The sequence below is a fragment of the Opisthorchis viverrini genome, assembly GCF_000715545.1.
Source record: "Opisthorchis viverrini unplaced genomic scaffold opera_v5_751, whole genome shotgun sequence".
NCBI classification, from domain to species: Eukaryota; Metazoa; Platyhelminthes; class Trematoda; order Opisthorchiida; family Opisthorchiidae; genus Opisthorchis; species Opisthorchis viverrini.
In genome coordinates, this window is record NW_008752425.1 from 33639 (window position 1) to 56708 (window position 23070).

At 43.8% G+C, this 23070-nt stretch overlaps 1 protein-coding gene across 1 annotated transcript in view; it reads right to left on the bottom strand.

Annotated features, from left to right (window-relative positions):
• Positions 1–15462, bottom strand: part of T265_12058 (hypothetical protein) — a gene marked incomplete at both ends in the record, with an annotated part of 46132 nt that extends 30670 nt beyond the window's left edge. The window contains 5 exons of the mRNA XM_009178983.1: positions 3968–4078; positions 4299–4424; positions 5166–5236; positions 8118–8250; positions 15292–15462. Of these exons, the coding sequence (XP_009177247.1) occupies positions 3968–4078; positions 4299–4424; positions 5166–5236; positions 8118–8250; positions 15292–15462 (612 nt within the window). The remainder of the gene's footprint in view (positions 1–3967; positions 4079–4298; positions 4425–5165; positions 5237–8117; positions 8251–15291) is intronic.
• Positions 15463–23070: the final 7608 nt, after the last annotated feature.

A 23070-nucleotide genomic window follows, 5' to 3' on the forward strand; every position in this document is an offset into this window, starting at 1 on the left:
TGACTTAGGTTTAGGCGTACCATTGTGCCTGCAAATATTTCGTCTACCGAGGGTGGCGGATGTTCCTGAACCCTTGTGTCTGCCAGTCCTTTAGAATCCGCCTGATGCATATTGCTCATCGAGGAAGCTGCCGGAGAAACGGGTTGTATTTGGGAACAGCACAGTTCTTGATCTTTGTTGGCTTGCGTTCCAAAAGCTCGCAACTATCAGTGAAGGCAGAATAACGGGAGAATACTTCGCCAACTGTTGGGAATATCCTATAATAATTTGAACGGTCGCTGTTTGTTTTGTCTAGGGCACGATCCACATTATGCAATGCCCTGATGACAGATGTCAGTACTTCTTCCCAACTTAGATCAACCGTGGATCCTGCTCTCTTGACAGAATGTGCTCCTCAGTTTGTCTGCTTCATGTCAGGGCTGATAAGGTACGCGTAATGCTTATTATGTACAACTGGTCGAGTACGAAGACATTGGTTCCTGCAGTGGCGGGTCGTGCAACATCTGCAGCATCGGCCAGTTAATGCATGCCTCTGTAACTCCGTCTTTACGGATGCACATTTTTCGTCAAGTTATTCCACTTTGTTCTTCAGGTCCTCGTCAGCCGATTTCCGTGCCAGATGCAGCATGTGTTTCACACTCAACTGGCCAGTTCTTGTTACCAACCAGGTGAATCTGGTCTCCACTGTTGTTAGACACTGGAGATATCATCGATTCTTCCTCTAGAGAGCAGGCAAGATGCCAGGTTTGGGCCCGAAGCGCGAATCATCCGACCAGTAAATTCGTGCCTTAAACACTGAGCTATCTCGAGCTCTCTAGAGGAAAGTCCTCACACCAACATGGAGCATCTGCTAGTTGTACCATGATTTTTGTTGTAAATCCAAATACTTGAGAGGATCGGCTTGACCGGTTTGCCTGATTCCCTTCTGTCGTTTCCGTAGCACAACCTGTCCGGGCAAAACCATAATGTGTTATGTTTCATGCGACTTGTTCAACCTTATATCTTATACTGTGGGAAGCAAAAGACATCATTTACGTTAGATAAACTTCACCCTAGGGAAACAAAATGCCAATTCGCATTTAGCTTGTCCCCGGAATTTTGACTGGGTCAAATATCACGCTCCTGTATGCGGTGTTCTAGGCATCCTCGTGAGTGGAATCGTTTAGGGAATTTATCCTTGACATACACATAATATCGCGAGCAAAATGGCCCATGAAAAAGGAATCAAATCATCACTGAAGAGAATTCTGAAACTTAGTTTAGTTTAAAATCCAGGTGAAATTGACCAGTCAACTTGAGAGATTTATTTGGGTCCAGTTGAACCCCTTTAAGAAGAAGGTAATGTGCGAATGACAGTATTTGTATCTACAGAAAGGTTCGATACGTGAAAGTAACCCTAGAATGATCGGAACCTACTTAATCCCTAAATTCCACCGGCAAGCATCCAAGTCAGTCAATCATTCAATCAATTCAGCAAAAGCCGACGAGCTTTCATACACGCCACAGAAGCACGACCGAATGTGATTAGCGTTCAGGCATCTATCAGAAGCACGATCGATGTGGATTTATCCGTCTGCGATTTTCCATCAACCTTGCTTTAATTGAACGTCAGATTGTACGTTTATCAAATAAAACCTAGAAACGTGAAACTTGCAGTGAGTTTCTGAAAGTTATTTATCAGTCTTATGGGTAGTAGGTCATTTCAGGAATAGCTGTACAAAATTTGTTGTGTATCAGCCGAAAGAACGACTGGCCCGTTTTGTCGCCTGGCATTTTATTGGTCAGTTTCTCAGCACATATTCTCCCTCCCCTGTCCATTGTGCTGATTTATGTACGGTAGGGCGCATCCGACGTATCCACAATTTCTTCTTTGGAGTACCTGGATAATGATAATGGACTAGATACATCTAGCTTGGAGTCGATTCCTTCCCGTCTAACGCTCATGAACATTGAACGGTTGATGAATCTGACATAGCAACATCAGGTGGGAAAAGTGTCAATAGAACAACTGCCCAAAACAGACAAATCCAAGAGAATCCTTACAAGTCTGATTGTTAGACAAACTGAGGCATTCTTAATCACCTCATTTAAATACACGATGGGGTTTTAAAAAGCTGCATGAAAACTTATACAAAGACGATGACGCTAAGTTTGATGATGCGTCTCTAGCACGGGTTGAGTGATCACGAGAAACATCAAAATTTGAGCAGTGTGTTTGAGTCAACAGACGATACAAAACTGTTGTGCCAGTGTCGGCCGACTGGCCTATTTTTGTTCGTCGTGCACACCTATCGTGCACTGGTACGTCAAATACGTGGAGGCATCTTGATGCGTCCACAAGTCCTGAGAATGCCGACGGTTTTGCCTAAATGCTTTTGGTCTATACCGAACCGTCTTTGGACGGCTAGCTTGATGGAAAATCACAACTCATGTTTGGCGACGACAGCAAAACACGACATGGAACGGCTGCAATTCATTTCGCTTTGGCAAAATCAAGGAAACAAGAGGCGTGTCCGTTAGGAACAGATGTTGTGGACATGGGAATTGAGTGTTCCAACCTCGTATCCGGCTTTGCACAGCTCCATTAATTGACTTGTATGCTGAGCAACTTCTGGGATCTGAAGGAAGATAGATAACAGGATCTCAGATAGCAAGTCAGTATAATCATGGAAGCATATGGCTCCTACATTTTGAGCATAGATTTGTACTAATGACTGAGAATGCTTTCAAACGAACAGGAAGCTGTGTTCACACAAAGTTCAGCCTAACGTCTACCAACAGGCTTCAGCATTCTTATGAAAAACTGGCCATTATGCTAAACAGTGAGGAAGATTTTCAGTGATGCGCACTGAATGTCAAGTGTATATTTGGTTAGCGATTAAAACTGGTATTTGTGAGAGGGTTTGATATAAACTTGCATAACGCTAGCGAAGAATACGCGGAATTGTTCAGCTGCGTAGCAGATGAGTGAAACTGTGTCAACGCTACGATACAAAATACGTAGTAAAACTATGAACGGTTTCGCTCGCCTTCAGGCTCGTTAGATACTCGCAGTCCCAGAGTTTCCGTCAATCAATGTTTTACTTGAATTGGACGGATTTTGACAAACGCATCTGGTTTCGACAGGGGACACAAGTGAACCGTCAATGATGGTTCGGTTCAACTAAAGGATCATCCAGAACACAAGGCTGGTGAGATCCCAGAAAGTGCGCCCAGCTGATGAGCCCCAAGAAGGCCGAAACCGGTCGTGTGCTGCCGAGAAATTTTCAGCATCCTTATGAGTAATGCATTACAAAAGTGTCTGGCTTCTTTTCGGTTAACAGACCTCCGCAATTACAGCAACTCGTATGAAAACTGACATGAGTTCATTAGTCATGGGTATCATCTTGGGCTTGCGTTTCTACAGCTTTATCGCACCAATTGTTCCAGTTTTATGTCGGTTGGACGTCGATTTTTTCGGTAACTGTTCCTCGAAATTGTGCGTCATTGAATAACAAACCTAATGATGTAGCCCGTCACGACTGTCCTGTGTCACTTCTAAAATCAGTCCATCAAATTTCCTTGGTTGTTGTATTATGCTGGTTAGAACTCAGTTATCAATGTGTTCAAACTGAACTAACCAAAGCTAACCTGAAGCAAAATTACAACCTACTCAACTGAAATGAACGGAACTGAACTGAACTGAACTGAACTGAACTGAACTGAACTTAACTTAACTTAACTGAACTGAACTGAACTGAACTGAACGAAACGGAACTACGAGCACCACATCTGCACCGAAAGTGCATTTGCATGACTTTTAACTAAGGGTAATTTTGAGACTGAGGCGCGCCTTGCGTCACGCCGTGGGTGAATGCATTGGCTACTATTGTATGCGTATTTTTGCACACACTGCACTCCGTGCATCACGAAGCCAACCTGCTTGCTGAATTGTGAAGTAGTGTGTCCGGAATTAACCGAATACTACCTTGAAAAACATTAATTCATCCCTCTTGGACAGGCCTTTTGGCGTTGGCTTATGGTGGGTTGTCACATCCAGGACGATGTCACGACACGTTTCCTTGACGATGTGGCCAAGCTGAAAGAAGCGAGAAGAATAGTTGTGGGACTCAGGTTGAATATTTGAGTGGCTTGAAGAAACGGCTGATAAATTATTGGACCGGTGAATTTTACCTGCTCCCACGCATCCTCAACACCTATTCCCCACCAAACAAATACACTGTAACCTAAAACAATTTTTTATCTTGCACTTACTTCCTTTGTTGAGAACATCTGGATAAGAAAAGTAAACTACAAACCTGAAGTGCACGGTGCAGCTTTCGCCAAGCGGTTTCATGTTCTTCCTCGGTTGCGGCCGACATCAAGCGTCGAGATTTTGAAAACAAATGCGCCTGGCAATAGGGCTTTCCGTCTACAGCATTCGGCTGGAATCAAAAAACAATTGAGCAACACGTTTTGTTAAGGTGAGCTCTGGCAATGCTAATTTACACAATTGACTTCCTAGACTACTCACGCGTTTGCCAGCGTAACGCAAATTACGGACGAAATTCTTCCTCCTGTAAATCAGTTTGGAGTACATAGAACATCACTGAAGTTTTCATGGATTCCTCTGCATATCTGAAACGAGCCTTAACTCTCATATGTAGTTTTATGCCGTGAACACATTCAACCAAACTTGTTGATGAAACAACGCTCCCGTTGCAGAATTAGGTAGCACCTTGAGTTTAGCAGGTGATAATTTCTGTGCTCTTTTCATGGTTAGTGGAAACACGTGTTCCGTCTAATGGCGTAACATGGAATCGACGATTATTTGCAATCGGCGAAACGCTTGTCAGTTGGACTGATAGGTTTTCAACATCCCCTCGATTGTCACTGATCGTGCTACGGATAATCATCAGACGCACGATGTGTAGGGATCTGCGATTCGCTCACTTTGCTGCGTCCATGTACATTGACCGCTATTCATCTAAATACGTGCCTATTTTTACGTCTCTCTGTATTAGCAGTCTTCGTCGATATTAACTGGGATGGTGGGCGTTTCTGCCACTGAAGTGACCACTCATTAGTCTGTCATTGGAATTTGAAATGGCCACTTGGTTCCTGAGACATCTAGTGACTGTTCCGACGGACAATTCAAAATATCGAAGGCTGCACTGAACACATACTACTATCGCTCCATCATTCCGGTGCATCAGTAGGTCATAATGACCCTGGAATTTTCCAACTGGGATTCTTCCTATCGCCTGAAATGAACAACAAACAGACACTTATCAGTGCCATATCAACCAAGAATGCGTCTTGTTCCATATAGTGACAAAGAGGCTCACCATGCGACCGTAATTTCGCACCTTAATTATCACGCGTTAGTGTTGAAAGATCCGGTTGATCAATGAACATTAATTTCGAAACCGTTTCGCAAACATCAGTGTATAGCAGTTATGTCCACCGAATCACTACCTCAGTTTGCTCGTTCGGGTCCAAAGCAGTCATAGTTCAACCACGGAAAATCACATCACGTGGCCACGTATTGACTGGCTCCTCGAGTGTCAACTTATCAGATGGAACTTTCAGTCGTCGCGCAAATATATTCTTCCACCGAGATACTTGTGGTTGATTCATACAGCTTCGACTCCCTTTTATACCGTAGCGCAGAAATGTATTAATCACAAGGTACCCAAAGCCACTGCTTGGTTATCCGAAAAGTGACACTGGCCAGGCTTGCATATCTGGATGCCTGTACTAGCAGCCTTGCTGAATTTCATCTATGGAACTTCAAGTTCCTAATCAAGTATTTCAACACTGACCATCACCTTTCACAGATAACTAAATGCAACTTTCATCTCGATAGATACACTCATTTCCATAATAGTCTGACTTTTCAAAAGTGACCCGAATGAATCTCTCCGTGGCGTTTTGTGACTCGCCATTTCATTTCATCACGTCACGTGACTAAACACTGTCTTCTCTTTCACCTCCTCGTACTGTTGATCGAGGGTACGCTTTTTCAAATCATTCTGCGCGCAGGTGAGAGATAATGACAAAGAGGAGCTATGCAAAAGACAGATCAGCTTACGCAAGTTTAGGAGGGAGTAGGGAAAACCGTGAAACCATCACTAGAATTAAGACAATTGAGGTACGGTGCGACACATACTACTGGTAAATTAGTGAGCGATCCGCTGTTGCAGGACACAATGCACATAAAACACATCTTAGCGAATTGATGCTCTACGGTTATGATCACCATTATCATCATCACCGAGAGCAAAATCAGAGGAAAATACCGGTGCTTCACTGCTGTATCAGTACCCCTACTTATTTGTATTGGAGAAAGAAAGGATAATGGAACAGGAAGTAAAATATAGGGTTAGCCTACAGCATACATTGGAGATACCTACGCATCCGAGACCCAGTCAGATAGTTTGGATAGAAACTGACAGCATGAACGCCATCGGCATATTGATTCATTTCGACAGATGTATTGAGACGAAGGCGTGCAGGAGATCCACCGGGATCATCATCATCGTTATCATCAGCAGCATCGTTATTATTATCATCATCATCTTGATCATCATCATCAACGTCATCAATGTCAAAATCCGCATTCAAAATTGACGCCTTCCTGTGTGGATTTGAAATTCGTTAAATGCCCTATTCAAAAGAAAATAATCAGAATGGATGCAGAAAGGACTTGGTGCTGGCCTACCACAATCATTCCGATGCGTCTACATCTCCAGGAAATTACTCAGGCCGACAGAGCCGAAAATGATAAGAAGAACTCTAATAGCATCGATTCAAGGACATCAGTTACAGCTTCTTCAACAAATCACGGCGGGAACCAGGCGGCCTCCATCGTAGAGAGCGAATTACGTCAATAGCACCCAGACGTTTACTAGTCTCTTTCATATCTCTCGGCAAGATCAGAGGCGAACCTGATTGGGAGAATAGTGAGAAATTTCGGACATCCAATCAACGGTTTGATTATTCTGGGGCCTCCGGACGGTCGTGATGGCCGAATTGCCATAAATCCTTTCCATGGTTGAAAACAAAAATTAAATGGTCCTGAGAATCAAATGGACTACCACCTGCTGCTGAATACCACCAGACTATCCATCCACAACTGACAGGCTCATCTGCAACAGTTCCGTTAAAACTCACGTATTCCGAATCTAAAAGCCAGCAAAACGAGTACTCGTTCGCTAGACAAACATCGATTTGCTTGTCAAAAAACAAAACAGACCAGGATGGTTCATCTTCCTTGGCTGAGGTTGTCACGTAGACTGCAGGTTTAGGGGGTTCACACAACAGATAGTATAGGTCAATATCAAAGATGTAAGAAACAGTGAGGTAAATTATCAACGAACGGATCGTGTGACTCACAGAAATAATGAAGCTACAAAACGTCTCGAACTAACACACTATTCAGAAGGTCACTGACATTTCATTGACAGAACATCATTGTTTTCATGCTTCTTGCGGCGAATCAGGTAGACGCAGTCGTTGACTTTCCCCAAACATTAATCAAGACTTGAACCCGGACTGTGCGGAACTTGCCAAACACTCTCCTGAACGAGACATTTATCTGGGTTTGTTTGGGTCAGCCCGTCAAAATCAAATAAGTGTGTGAATGTATGTTTTTTACGGTAGAACCCCTGGAAACAGACCACTGACGAGAACGGTCAAAGGTGGTTACGCCACAATCATTAGACCGGTTGTTTGATGGGTTGTGGTGGACTTTTTATAAAAGACCCACGATCCATTTATAATTTACAAAGAAGGTATCCAGTTGGCATTGGTGGTTGCTGCAAACGGACACAAAAATATCACAGGGGTTGTACCGGTTACACAATGATATCCTCCACCCATATGAAATCAGCAGCAGAATGGACATTGATCAATGAAGGCTAGATTCTGTGCTGTCCCCGTGCTTAAACGCATCTTGCGTAGAGTCAATGGCAACTTCCATACAATGATCGAGATGTGAACAAGAATAAACCAAACTTGGAACTTCGTTCTGTTTTTATGGTCAACGCCGCTTTTAAACCATATATATGATTGACCTGCTGAATGCTATTTTACAGGATCCATGCAAGAATTAGCCAGAAATTTACGCTACTTACTCCCCAAATTTGAAGGAAGAACATCTTTAAACATAGAGCCAGAGTAGCAAGCCTCCACGTATAGCACCAATTTGTTGAACTTTCTTTTCGAATGCATGTAGGCGAGGGTATCGTTCAACTCCATGGCCATGAGCTGTCGCAAGAGAAGAAAGAAATTTCTAGTGAGCTCGATATGAGTCACTCGATGAGTCAGTCACCAGTGATGTTGATCCCTTGGTTGAAGAATGAGCGACGTTATGTCCTGACTTAGTGCAGATAAATCAGGCTGTTTGTTGATCGCTCACGGTCGAACGGTTACACGTTGCATCTATCAAGCGCACCACTGATGATTCCCAATGAGGATGGAACAATGTTGTACATCGCTTCTCGGCTTTTCATCACAGACTGGTATCTCATACATAAATACAAAAACTTTATACTATTATAGATTCGTGCTGTCGCTATAGAAGCGAAAAGCAGTATGTTGTCTTGTCAGGAAGATTTTGGTTGACGCGTTCTTCCTATCACCTACGCCTCGTGTGTGACCGTATACGACCAGCTTCTTTGTTTATGGTATCTACGGTGCTCAGCAGTCCAACGAAATCATGTCGGGTGAGCGACCATAAACTTGGTAAATCAAAATCTATATGACATCATCATATAAAATACGTTGACGAGGCCTATCATACGTGAATTCCCTGGGATGTCACTCTCGAGAGTGACGTTCGAACCCCATGGCTTGTGTTCCCTTTTTTGATTGATGTGTAGGCCAGCCTGACTATAAACTCTCTTTTATAAAGAACTACCGATATGAATGCGCCAACATACGTCTATTCAAGCCTTTTCAATCCGTTCACAATTAAGCTTGCGATTGAAAAACTGTGTGCCGTAAGCGTTGTTACCAAAATTAACTAAACTTACACCACCACCATCTTCTGGGAAGGTGATACGGGATTGCAAACCATGGCCAGAGTAGAAGATGAACACGTTGTCATCAGGACCGCTGTTAGCGGGCAGAAAGGTGAAGGTAGTCTTCAGGAGTGACTTGTTGGCTGTAGCTCCCACTCGTAGAAATGCACAAAAAAACCCGCGGAAATGGAAGCATAGTGAACACGTAGTTCAGCATATTGTTTTGTACACGCTGGTGGATGTAATCAGTATCTAAATTAACTTCCACTTTCTGCTATTTTCATTGACACGTGAATACGGGGATGGAAATTCGATTCTTTGGACGTCTGTTGGTTAATCTTTATGGTTTTCAATGCATGCAGATGGTTGGAAGCAGTTTTCCACTTTAGCTAGTTTATTCATCATTCTGTTAGAACGCTCACACTCAGCTCTTTCGAAAAGGCGGTTTTTTCAGCATGATTACGTCATCATTCTGTTAGAACGCTCACACTCAGTCTTTCCGAAAAGGCACTATTGTTAGCATGATCAAATCTGTTTAATAAAATATCTACCTAATATATACACAACTGAGGAAAAATAATATAACCAAGGTGAGGCCATCCTAAATTTTGAACACGAATATCCCAGAATCCATATGTTTGTATCTAAAACTGATCTGGAAACGTTCCGCTTGTTGGTTGCTGATCAAGATTGTGTTCATCTGTTCTCTGATCGTAGTGATCAGCTTGCGAATGTTTCATCACCAACCGAAGTGACATCATGAGTGAGTGGTTGGGTTGGAAGTTACTTCATAGTTGTCTAATATTATTCGGCTGGGACAGGCTGAACGGAGCATACACCTCACGGGGTCCGATTACTCGATTTCTAACTGTGCTGCGTTGTGGCTGGCATCCTCCAAATTCGATTGCTGGTTTAAGTAGTGTCTGTCTGAAGACCTTTTGTTCACGGTCTGATTGATCGGTTACCGATTTCTAATGTGTTGCATTTTGGTTTTCCACATTCGATTGGCTCTCACTCCGACTTCTGGTTTCGGGAGTACATTTCGACCAGTTGTTCCTGAATTGCTGTGGTGTTGTATCCTGATTTTTCGGAGTTTGTTTTCGCGAATGCTCTTCCAGTTAATTGAACTCTTTTTATTGTTCAGACTAGTTTATCACTTTTGACCACCTATTGTGTAGACCATCTCTATTCCTTCTCTACCTCAACTAATTCACAGGTAGAAAAGAAAAAACTAAATTTGGTCAGCTTAGAATTATAAAAGCTTTTAACCACCTTTCTGTTAATTTACGTAATAAATCTGTTACCGAACCTGGTTATAGCAGAAAGGCAAACCAGATAGTGCCAATCTTGACGGAAAAAGCTCGCGTTCAGCTCACCTGAGATAAAGCTTTGTCCAACGTTAGCCAAGTTTCAAACTACAAACGATTAGACTCTCAATATGTCAAGGAAATGAGTGAGTCGTCTGATCTGGAAATATTGTTTTTGCTGGTCATTGATCGAGAGGGTGTTCATCTGCTCTCTGATCGTAGTGATCAGCTTGCGAATGTTTCATCACCAACCGAAGTGACATCATGAGTGAGTGGTTGGGTTGGAAGTTACTCCATACCTGTCTGATAGTATACGGCTGTGACTGGCTGAAGAGCGCATACATATCTCGGGGTACAAATGTTTGATTTCGAACTGTGCTGCGTTGTGGCTGACAGCCCCTGAATTCGATTGCTGCTTTATTCAGTTTCTGTCTGAAGACCTTGTGTTCATGGCCTTATTCTCCGGTTTCCGATTTCTAATGTGTTGCATTCCGGCTTTCCACATTCCACTGGCACTTACTCCGATCTGGTTTCGGTAGTACAGTTTGAATGTGTTTTTCGGCATTGTTGTTTTGCTGTAGCCTGAGTTTTCGTATTTTTGTTTTGGCGAATGCTCCTCCAGTTAATAAAACTTGTTTCTTTTGCAGATGAGTTTATCATCTTTGATCAACTATTCTATAGATCATCCCTCTTTCTCTATTTCACCTAAATACAGGCGGGTTCGGAAAAACCGAATTTGTTCAATTTAGTATTGGAAAAGCTTTTATCCAATTTCTGCTCATTCACTTATTAGAACGAACCTGGTTACATTAGAAAAACAAACTAGATAGTGCAAAAATTGACAGAAAAAGATAACTTCGAGCTCACCTAAGATAAAGGTTTGTACAATGTTAGCCTAATTCCAAAATACAAACGGATAGACTCACAATATGCGAGGTAACAAAAATATCTCTTTTGCGTATTGTCAACGAAATATTCTGTCTGAAAATGTAGTTTCGCAGAAAACTAGCTTGCTACAACTGGATATAATGCCCTTGAGAGGCGGCGGGAACTTCATGCTCTAGGCAACAGCAAATAAATTTCTACGTATTGATTACGACATGGGCGGGGAGTTAAAAAATGAGGGGGGCCAAACTGAGTATTTTCTAAGGGAACGCCCCAATCCAAGCTACTGGGAGGACTGGCGAAACCTCAGAATAATGCCTCCATGAACAACCATCAGACTACCACCGTGAAATGGCGATGGTGGAACAGACCACGAGGCACTAAGTTCCCGGAAGCAAACCTGAATGACGGCAGACCACCAACTAACACGAAGCTCTTGAAGAAGGCCCAACAATCAATGTTAAGAAAAACTTCTTAATCGTGGGGGTTTCTGACCAGCTGCGAACGAAAAAGATCTCTTTACGAGACTTGGGAATATGTACGGAATCACCCATTGCATATCCCTGTACGCGCCGGTTAATCAGGAAACACGCCCATAGTGCTGGTGAATACGGATTTTGTCGCAATTGCAAATCAAAACTGCACGTAAATGACCGGATGAAAAACTTATGGTTTGCGAGGAAATAAACATTTGCCTCATTTCTCGGCTTGTCTCTGTATGCCGACGCTTCCCATTTCGTCATGAGCGGGTCAAGAAGGCATGGAATGAATTTCGAAGGAAAAGCTCTGACGTTAACATTCCACATAGGTGAGACAGGTATCCTGAAAGCTGAAGGTATTGTAGGTGAATTACGATACAGATATGAAAGACCGACATAAACCGACATGGCTGCCAGTGGGCTTGGATTTCGATCATCCAAGCACAGTGTTTATTTGCGCTGTTCAACACTGTGAATGAAAACCTTTCCTGGATCCGAGTAAACCAAGATCGACCGACTCAAAGTTGTACAGCATCAAGTAGATGTTTGGCCGTTCAGAACTGCGCATATCTGAATAATTCTGAAACTTGTTACCAGTGGAGACTGATGTCTATGATTTGATAATAACCCATAGTCTGAAATGGATGGACCGAGTTTCCCTGGATTGAAGCGAATCCTTTTGACTGACTTCTGGGATGATTATTAAAAGTGATTATGTACTAAGTTAATTAGGAGAATACTACACAGACATTTCGTAAATCCGAAGATGGTAACCTCCAAAACTATTATTCTGGCTGTGATCAGCAAGTGCATCAACAATATCCAATTCCGCGCAAGCTCAACTTTTCAGCACTTTCTTGTTGTTCGCTTCAAGTTTCTTATTGCCTTTTAATACTTTCACGAAGTTCTCCCGTGTGACATCCTAAAACAGACAAACACGCATGACCAATTATTCCTGTGACAATGGTGTTCTCCACACTCATTCTATTCACAGTAACTATCCATTTGCAATATAACAAATCAGTGAAATCTATGCTCTTCCCTCCATCTTCACTCATTTTATTTCAGCGATGGTCTCTGTATGCTGCAAACTGAAGAACTCAATTGTTCGTCTATTTGCCAAGCATAGCGTTTGTATTTGCTCCCCGAGCCCAGTGTCAGTAGTTTAGTTGGACATGGACTAGCTGGAAACACTACCAAGAAACTCTCATCTAACTCAGTAGCTAAGGAATGCAACATACGTGGGAAATAACCGAAGTGGGTATCACTCATCAGCATGATCATCGCAGTGGAACATCGCTTATCTATGATATTATCCAGCTAAATGTGCTGTCCTGGACACGCTGCTAGTTTTGCTTGTTGCATCCCTCGAGATATCACATGATATTTCCTCGGAGGAAGCTATTCGGGCGCTGTTGGTCCTCGTGCACTTTTCGTGGTTCTTTTGACAAGAACGCTAGCCTAATGGATAGGGCAAAAGCAGAAGGTTGAACTCGGTCATGGGCTGTCTGAGAGTTCTCTATGACCTCATGACTAGTGTTCGTTCAAGTGGATTGACCATTGTGTAATATAGTGAAAGTGATCAATCTGCCCTACCATTTGTATTGTGTTTTGATCCGCACTATCATTCTACTTGCGCATTGTGTTACACGGTGAACAGATGCAGGAATTCACTTGATTGCTGCGCATGGGCTTACCTTCCCACGGTAGTCAATTACCACACCGTTGTAGACATCTACGTGTTCGTAGTCGTGGAACACTTTGCCTTTAAACGGATTTCTGGAATAAAAGAATGAAATGTATCAGTGGGATTTTTGAGAGGTCGAATGGAAAGAAGTGAACGGCTAACAAATTCTGTTGGAAGATGCTTCCCTGGTTTCTTTAGGGACAAATTTCCACGACGATGAGTGCACATTGTCACACATTCGATAAAGTATTAACTAATAATCCTTCACGCAAAACGAATTTAGGTATCCTACACTGCTCCTCGTAGAGTGCACAACAGAGAGTTACAAATTTGATGCGTAAATGTAATTATTTAGGTAACTTTACATTCACCCACCACCAGTAGTAGATTACCTGAGCATATCAATATTCAGCGCCCTTAAATGCAATTTGATTGGGTAGGGAACGAGATGGCTCTAGTGCCTAGAGCGCGAATTAACCGACGGGCAGTTCCGTAGATCCAGCCCTACCCCTGCCTCCGACCTCTTCTGTCCAGGCTGGGGAAACCTGGCAGCATCCCAGCCCTCGTGCAACCTTCGTGTGCCGTGGCAGCTAGACACGTTAAACATGCTACAGCAGAACGAAAGATTGGACAATCAACGACTTGCGATTGTTACAATCTCCATGCAGGAACCAAATTTTATTGCTTTTAGAAGCTCTTTTCTCCTCTTCGACCGCATTACAATCTGTTTAGCCTACTAGATTGCTTACTATTTGCTCCAAATCATCAGCCAAGTGGTGCACTAAGACAATATCTAGATATCAGTGTAATACATTTCAGGCTACTCAAACGAACACTCAGGCTAGCACTCAAAAGAGTTGAGAACACAAGTGACACGTGAGTTAAGGATAACAGGCAGAGTGAGGCATGCAGGCTCGAGACGGCAAACAGAGTGTGTAGGACAATCCATAGTTGGTGGCCGTCCCAACAGTGTTTGGATGCATTATCCCAAGAACTGGAAGCATGATTCAACTCTGGAAGGGCTTGTGTGGACCACAGTTCTACATTCAGTCAAGTGTCCGAACAACAACATTCTCACCGAAGCTGCACGATTCCGGTATCCCTTGACTTTGAAAATACGTCCGAATCTGTCTTTCGCTTGTGTACCAGATAAAGGGTCAAATTGTGGCGAAACTCAGTGGCAATAAACTATTACCCGCTGAATATCAAGAATGGATAAAGATGCACTCATTATATGTAACATTTTCAATACATTCACTTAAATCCCCATGCAAATGATAGACGCACGGACGAACGAATTTGACCAAGATGGATTTCTGTATGTTTATTCCAAATACACGCTCCTTGATCTCACCAAGTAGGATAGACTTATCCACTGGCATTGCCTAACAATTCCGGTGCTTTCGCCGTAACGGCCAAAGTTGTTTGTACGTCAGCGCATTTTTTCAGATATCTTAGACCTGCGGAGCCCGGGAGCGTTTCTCTGATATAATGAAGCTACATTGCCAGGTCACATGATTAGTGGTGGCTTGAAAACCATCGAATTCGTGTTTTATACAACACCATACATTCCACGCACCGGCCGTCATTTTACCTAACATAACGTGAATTACGGTATGCAGCTCAGTAACGTCTGAGTTAAATAGGACCGGAGAATCGACCCACCCAAAACGAAATGTCGTTGCAAGACATTGATATACTGACGAGAACCAACACAAGCCACGCAATGTGCGTCCATTAGTGTGTCCAATAGACGTGGCTTCTATCCACCGCCCTCTCGAATGAAATATCACAACCATGGAGAAAACTAGGTAGAACACAGCTAATTGGAGTACCATTAGATCAAATTTCCACTTTGAAAACCCGTTCTTGCGGGATTTTGCTGAGTGTTTTAGCCTCACATCAGTGAAAAACCAACGGAAACCTACTTGATGTCGATAATTGTCCCAGTTATTGGTACCAGCGACAAGGACAACCCAGTTCTTTGATGGATTGTTGTTAAATATGAATGGCCAATTGTGGACACCGACAGCTTCCAACCATGCAACACGGTCGATGCAGAATAAGAACGCAATAAGAAGCAAACATCGACGCATCATATTCAGGTACACTTGAAGCTTTATGTGAGTGGAATTTTATACTGTGTCTCCTGTGAATCGGACTTTGCCTTACCAATGTCTGGCGGTAATGTAAAAAAGGTATCCATCACAAATCTAATAGGTCTGCGGTACGAGGTTTATGGTAATCAGGGCATAATCGGCAATTTTGATCAGCTTGTTCAATGACTGATCATTTGTGCAAACTTACTCCAACAGTGTGTCCACACTGGTGGTTTGTGGTCGTGCGCATGCTATCGATTCTCATTCATCATCGTTAGATCGGCTTCTGCGGCGGGTCTATAGCTGGGCTGATCAAGAACACATGCTGTACAAACTTGTCGCCTAGGCGTATCGAGTGCGCTGACAATCCATGAACCTTTACTCAATATCCAGCTACTACTGTCATGGCTAGCGCGCACGGTCTGTGTTCAGCTTGGTTCGTTCTCCGCTTCAACGATACGCCTGCACCTGTGTCAATCAAACATAACTCCTTCTTCCCATCTATCTCGATAATGGCTTGTATGGTGGACTGTGTCAGTGCGCTAATCGCGATATACCCAGGAAGAGAAGAGTTGCAGTTTATCGACTACGGGGACACTGATTGTTCCAGTGGCCAGACGTGTCACACATGTAAGCACTGACCGGTTCGAGCGTCCCAGCGATTCCATCTTTACGGCTCCAAGCGGCTCCGCTCGTTAGTCTATTCTGGTCCGCAGGTCCTCCACTGGTGAACCATCCATCTCCTCCTGCGACTCCAATGAGAGCACTGGTGTCCCGGGGCAATTATCGTTCCACGCACACTAGCTCCTTCACACTCAACTGGCCAGTTGTCCGTGCCGACTGCAATGGGGCACCAGGCGCCGGCTGCACATCTTCGACGAAGTGGACGGAGAGCGACTGGTGGCGCGACACCACGTACAGACCGGGCAAAGCACCAACAAACAAATGCTGTATGTCGGCAAAGAACACGGCCGGGTCAGATTTAGTTGCCACCCTGGCTGACTTGAACCGCCCCATAGCCTTCAAGCGGTCGGGCGGCGTGTCGAGCTCTATTGCAAGGCTTTTTCGCGGCGGACCAGTCCAACTTTCAAAAACCTTATCCGGGGCCGCGTTCGTCCGACCCCTGATGGGGATCTCCCGCGCTGCGAACTTACTCCGGTCGGTCGCCAAACCTGCGGCATCCGCGACCTCCTCAAAGTCCCCAAGGAAGATCCGATCATCCTCATCCTAAGAGGGTTGTGGCCACGGAATCTTGATCCTTATCCTGGACACCTCACCAACTAAAATGAAGAAGGCCTTCCCTGCGGAGTACTTTATTACATAATGCCAACTGACCAGTCACAGACTACTGGACTGGAAACCAACCTCTCAAATGCATCTTAATTAGAAAATACCAAACACGCATCTTCCCTTAAACGCGTCTTGTCGAACTAGTCTGGATGTTCATTGGGAGTTGCTCAAGTCCAAGCAAATGGTACAAAGCGAGTTCACGTATTCCACAAAAATCTCCATTTTCAAGCGAATTTACAGGAAGAGAACGTGTAACTCCCATGCCTGCCCCATCTGAAGTATCACCGTTAAGTCAGTAACCTGAGTATATCAGAGAAAGAATGGTTTTGTATGATGACTGAAACGTTCTTTTGATACGTCGTCACCCGAGGAGCCTGTCAACAATATGTGACTATGTGAGTTGGTTTCTGCGATTGAACGATGATTCGCGCTATATCCAGTGTAAATGAGAGCTAATCACATTGCCGATCAGCAGTTCTTGGTCCAACTTTTAGCTGGTTGTTCCGCAGGCGAATTAAGGAACGACAACCAAGCTGATCTAGTAGAGTGTTTCCTCTAATAAAACGCAACAGACTATTTAAAACACAGCTTTAAAAGTTTTCGCATTCGTATTAACGACGCGGGCACAAAAATAGTCTTTAAAAGCTTCAGCACAGCAGAAGCTTCCGTGGGCATGACATCCCCTGATACGATGCATCACACCGTCGAGGATAAACTGAGTTTGGGATTTACATCTTCCGGATTACACCAGACAGGTACCTCGAGCATTTTTCGACCTGTAAGAGTACGCTAGCACTGGCCACCAGAAAGTCTAGGTAGAAGTTCGTGCATTGCGGAATCTTTGGGAATACGGACGCACCATAAGATGGAATTCCTATTTTAGCCCCAGCATATTTTATGATTTATTTGTTGGTCACCTGGCCTGCCCTGGTGTGCTCAGTCATTTGTTGATACCAATCGGACAGGAATAAACCTAATTTCAGTGTCAACTCGATGCATTTATGTCGAACATAGTTCGCACTTGTAACCCAGTTCCGCAAGTGAATAAATAACCAAATGTTCGTGACTTCTTTGGAGGAACCTTGCTCAATATAACCTCCTTTCTGCAGAACCTCTTAGCATTTTCGTCGGCGCGCTTTCGGTACGCCTAGCCAAGGACCCAACATTATAGAGAATGCCAAGAGTGCTCAGCCAGACGCTTTGTTTACAGGCGTTCCGCCGTAATTAGCATAGGAAGCATTTTCACCGCGGAAGGTCAATACATACTGGAACCTTTGCAATCCTGCAATCAGTAATTTTGAGCCCTAACCACCAGATCATTCTGAGCTCCTAAGCCAAATTGAACTCCCGGAAACAAGATTCTAGCACGCAGCTTAATATGAAACTTAGTTCTGGGGAGAGACTGACAACAAAACGCGAGTGGCATAGGGTACTTTCCATATCTGGAAGCGTCTACAACGTGGGTTAGTTTCAAAGAACACTTGTAAAAATCTGTGGATGTTGCGTGATGCTTTAGGTCTACGAATAAACACAGTCAATGTTTATCACTTTACAAAAAGTTTTCTATGTTCAATCCAGGGTGTATTGAAATCTTGGATGTGTAACCTCCGGTCAGTGGCGGTTACCGAGCACCTAGATATCGCGACATTGTAATTATTTATTCGTCTAATGTTCGCCCACGTTCTGGATGAGACTGCGACTTTTTCCCGACAGAGCCTTTATTCTGTACATGAATTTATCTTTTTCAGGATGTGATACGAGTTTTTGTTTGTTGCGCGTGTCATCAAAACATCAACTGAATCACTGTATACTATTTACATTGCCTGAGTAGGTGAAAATGTAGATCAATTTGGGTATTCAGTTTCGCATGTCATCTAGTTTACGAAAATTTCCGTAACTGCATCGGTGACTGCGGCGAGATAATTTATCGCAAAGCCTTGCATGTGCTACCATTTTTCATGTGGCACTGGTTAGCTATCGGCGCTCACATTATCGATTTCTCGGCAGTTGTTTCTGGAAAACACTAAGTTGCAACCTAGCAACACAAGGTTACTTGTGAAATCACACTGTTTTTCTTAAATCAGACTCCCTTCAACTTAATGTGAGCTTTATACCAATGGAGTTGATCGGTTTTCACCTGCCCCATATATTATACAGTGGTTCGGCAGGGAAACGGTTGATAAACGTCATTGGCTTGATACACTTCGGTGATGACGTGAATGATGAACCCTTGTGACTATGGACAAGGTTTATTTGGTGAGAGGATGTGTTCCAACCAAAGTTCACATTTATGCTACCAGTGGGAAAACCGCGTGTATGGGTCGTTTTTGCATTGTTCCCTCATCCGTGTAGAAAATGCAAAATTGAGAAGCTTATTTTTCAGATCCATATTCACCCAACTGATAACTTAATCATTTGTATACTTCTCAGAAGACACTTCATTCCACGCTGAAGTGGTGTGAAACAAAATTAGCGTGATCACGTTCCAATACAAGCGAGATCTTATACGTTTCAGAAGGGCTTGGTAAACAATCGGTAGATTTTATTTGGGCTACGTTTCGCTTTTGACACAAAACCTTTATCAAGCCAGTGAGCTGGTCGCCAAATTGGCTAGGTTGTAAGACAGACGGAGAACCAATCAGTGAGCCCCTCCATATCGTCACACCAGGTCAGTGTTGAGTGTGAAATATGGCTCTTGTCGGCTAGTGTGGTTGTCAAAATTTTAATTTGGTGGATTGAAGGAGTTTCACATAACTTCTGACCGGGTTTGGTCCGTTGGTCTCCCACTTCATTGTAATGATTCATCTCGGTTGCCACTGGTGGATCTTCCTTGGTCTTTGTGGGTTTGTGAGTGCTTCGCCAATTTAGTTTGGGCGGTTGGGTTGAGATAAAGTGGAATTCAGACGGTGACTACAATTGCATCTTATGACCGCCCACCAACACGTGTCAGCTCGACTGATCCGAAACCGTTCTCCGCAGGCTTGCCAATTCCACTTCTTTTATTCTGTTGACACTGGGATGCATGGCGATTTCTACCACCTCGGTTGCCCCCTCCATGTGAGGTGGACTGTGATTCTCCCCTCATCATTTCTACATCTATTTCGTGTCCCGTGTCCAGTGCGATGTCCGCATTTGCTGAGTAACGCATGACATTCATCTGCGTTTCTTGGCGGCCTGTTGATTTTTGTACTATGCTTTCCGATTCTGTTGTGTAGATCCTGGTCGTCTGTCTTATATAGAACTTGGTGAAGTCGTTGCACTTAATTTTGTAGACGAAGTCCCCGGTAATGTTTCTCTGGTACTGTTTGCAATGCTTTAACTGCCCCGGTGAAGAGCGCAGTATTTCCCTCTCTTGAATGCGGTCCTGAATTTTTTTCCCTTGGGCTTCTCTACCGGTACCAACACCCTTCGCACTTGACGCCTAATCAAGCTATTACCTTGAAGTTTGTTCTTTGCTTCAATTCTGGCCGCTGTCCGATCGGCTTCTTCTGTGCACAGGGACCTTACATGCTTAGACATTGATGAAGCAGTGCTGGCGAATACCGATTTCGGATAGGCAGACGAATAGTTCAAGATTGCCCCAGTGCTGTTTGGCTTATCTTTAGTTTCGTCCGGGTTTATGTTTCATTCAATCTTAAAATACTTGTACACTAATTTTGATGATGCGCCTCTAGCATGGTTTGAGTGATCACGAGAAACATTGAAATTTGTGCAATGTGTCCGAGTCGACAGGCGGCACAAAAGAGGTTCTACTTGTGTCGGCCGACTGGCCTATTTTAGTTCGTCCTGTGCACCTATCGCGCACTGGTTCATCGGATATGTGTGGGCGTCTTGATGTGTCAAGCTGGTGAGCGTGTGCAGAGGTTGCTGTATCTGGGGCTGCGTCTACCGTGTGTGAGTGAGCAACGTGCTAGCCCTGAGGCCTGTATGCACATATGTATAGCCAGGATCTATGGGGTAGGTCTACTCTGTGTGTGGTAATCATCCTGACGTGGTCGCCAATTATGTGGATGGAAAACAAAAATAAAGCTCGTGAGCCAGAGCCCAGTAAGCAAGGTTGTACATCACCAATACTTACATATGAACCGATCAAACTGACAGACACCGTATACTACAATGTACTACACACTCCAAACTGATGCACAAGAGAACGAATTTGTGTAACCCTTGCAAACGAGTGATTTGATGTAGTTTCTTTTTAAAAGTGAGTAGTCATTGAAGACAATGCTTTCAGTTAGCGTTAATGGAGCTCATCTTAACAATAAGTGTTGCTCAGCTGTTTTCTTGTTTCCAGGCGAATGCTGCTGATAGAAAACCCTCTTGCCAGGCGCATTTGTTTTCAAATTCTCGACTCTTGATGGAGGCCGGAAGAGCATGAATCCGCTTGGCGAAGGCTGCACTGTGCACCTCAGGTTTGTATTTTCGTTTTTCTTAACAAGTTGGTCGAACGTAATTCGTATAGATGCGCGATAAATCTTTATTAATCTATCTACAACCCCCCGCAGCTACACTTCTCGCTTATTTTAGCTTAGGCACATCATCAAGGAAACGTTTCGCGACATCGTCATGGATGTGACAACCCACCATAGGACAATCAAGCCAAAATATGGTGTTCATTAGTTCAACATCTTGTAAAGTATTTTCTGCCATAACCCGTTATCGCTAGGGCGTCTGATCGAAGCTGGAAATTGTTGTAGAAAGTCGGAATTGTAAACATTCCAACGTGTTATGGAATAAGCATATGGATATAACAAGATTGAAAACAGGTGGTTGAAGCTGCCTGAGTTCAGTTCAGTTCAGTTCACTTCAGTTCAGTTCAGTTCAGTTCAGTTCAGCTCAGTTTTTCAACCTATCGAGCTGCAGCTGTGCCAATGCTGGCATGTATAAACTCCCTGAGAACTGATGTCCAGCCGGAAACAGAAGGCCAACATGACAGGGCGATAGACTGAGTTCGGACGTGACACGGGACTGTGGTGACGCGGTTTCTCTGTTTACAACTTGTCCGTGTGTTAAAGGCTGCCAAGGAATGTAGCAAAGCATGACCTGGTCAACATATCTGGCTGGAATCGTTAAGCTTGTTGCTCAAAATGGCACAATTTCGAGGAACATTTAACGACCAAATCGATGTCCATCCGGCAGAAAGCTGGAACTTTTGGTGCGCTAAAACTGGAATAAGTCAAACACAAGTTGATACCCATGACCAATTAAACCGGGTCGGTTCACATGAATACCTCTGTCTTATTTTGAGTGTGTATCATGGTTTCAGTGTTTTGACAACCACTTTCAACTGCCTGCTGACTTAACCTCTGGTTATTCTCTATGTGGTGGTATATATCCCCGTTTTCTATCAACGAAACCAGCCCTTCTTTGCAAAACTCGTCCGATTCTGCCTGCAAGTATTTTGCTTGAAAGGCCACGGATGCCCAGCTATCGAGACCCAGGACCCATCAGGGTTCGACCCTCTGAATACCCAGTACTCTGCTCTTCCACACTGTTTCCGTAGAGGAATTTCACTATTTAGAAATGATCAAGGAAAACACGCAACAACACCTCATCAGTGTTACATCTGTCCGAAATGCATACCGTGCCATTGTCGATTTCAAGAATCGTGCAATATTTTTTGGAACCCACAAAACCAATCTGTACAGAGGAAGTATAGAGAAAAGCATAGGCCTTCTACTGGTTCGTCTGTTTTCATACGATTTGATCTAATGGGGGAGGATGGTCAACCGAAACGAACCCAGACACATCCCTGAACGAATGACTAACTTATATAAATTCAGCGGATTATCAACAAACCATGTAGCCTGACTAACTTCAAAATCCCTAAAACAGTCTCGATCGGTTTCGCTTCCTCCACATTCACGATCGATGGCTGTTGCAACCAGAATCCTATCTTATCATGGACGTTCGTTACCATTTCAAACACCTCACTATTGACGCAGCAGGATTAGCTACATAAACTGGACTACTCATATGGTTGGTGGAAAATTTTAGACAGCTGACGATTAGTTTCGCCTTTCTTGAGGCTCATCAAGAAGGGGCACTTCCTGAGATCCCATCAGACTTGTGTTGTAGATGATCATTCAGTTGAAGCGAACCGTCATTGGCGGTTCAGTTGTGTCCCCTGTCGAAACCAAATTCGTTTATAAGCGGGAGCATTTGTCGAGATAGGCCGGGTTCAAGTAGAACATAAAACTGTCGGAAACTCGGGACTGCTTTTACCTGATGAGCCGCATGCCCGGCGAAATCGGTCAAAGTTTTACTACGTAGTTTGTTTCGTAGAGTCCACACACTCACCAACCCCTCTCACAAATA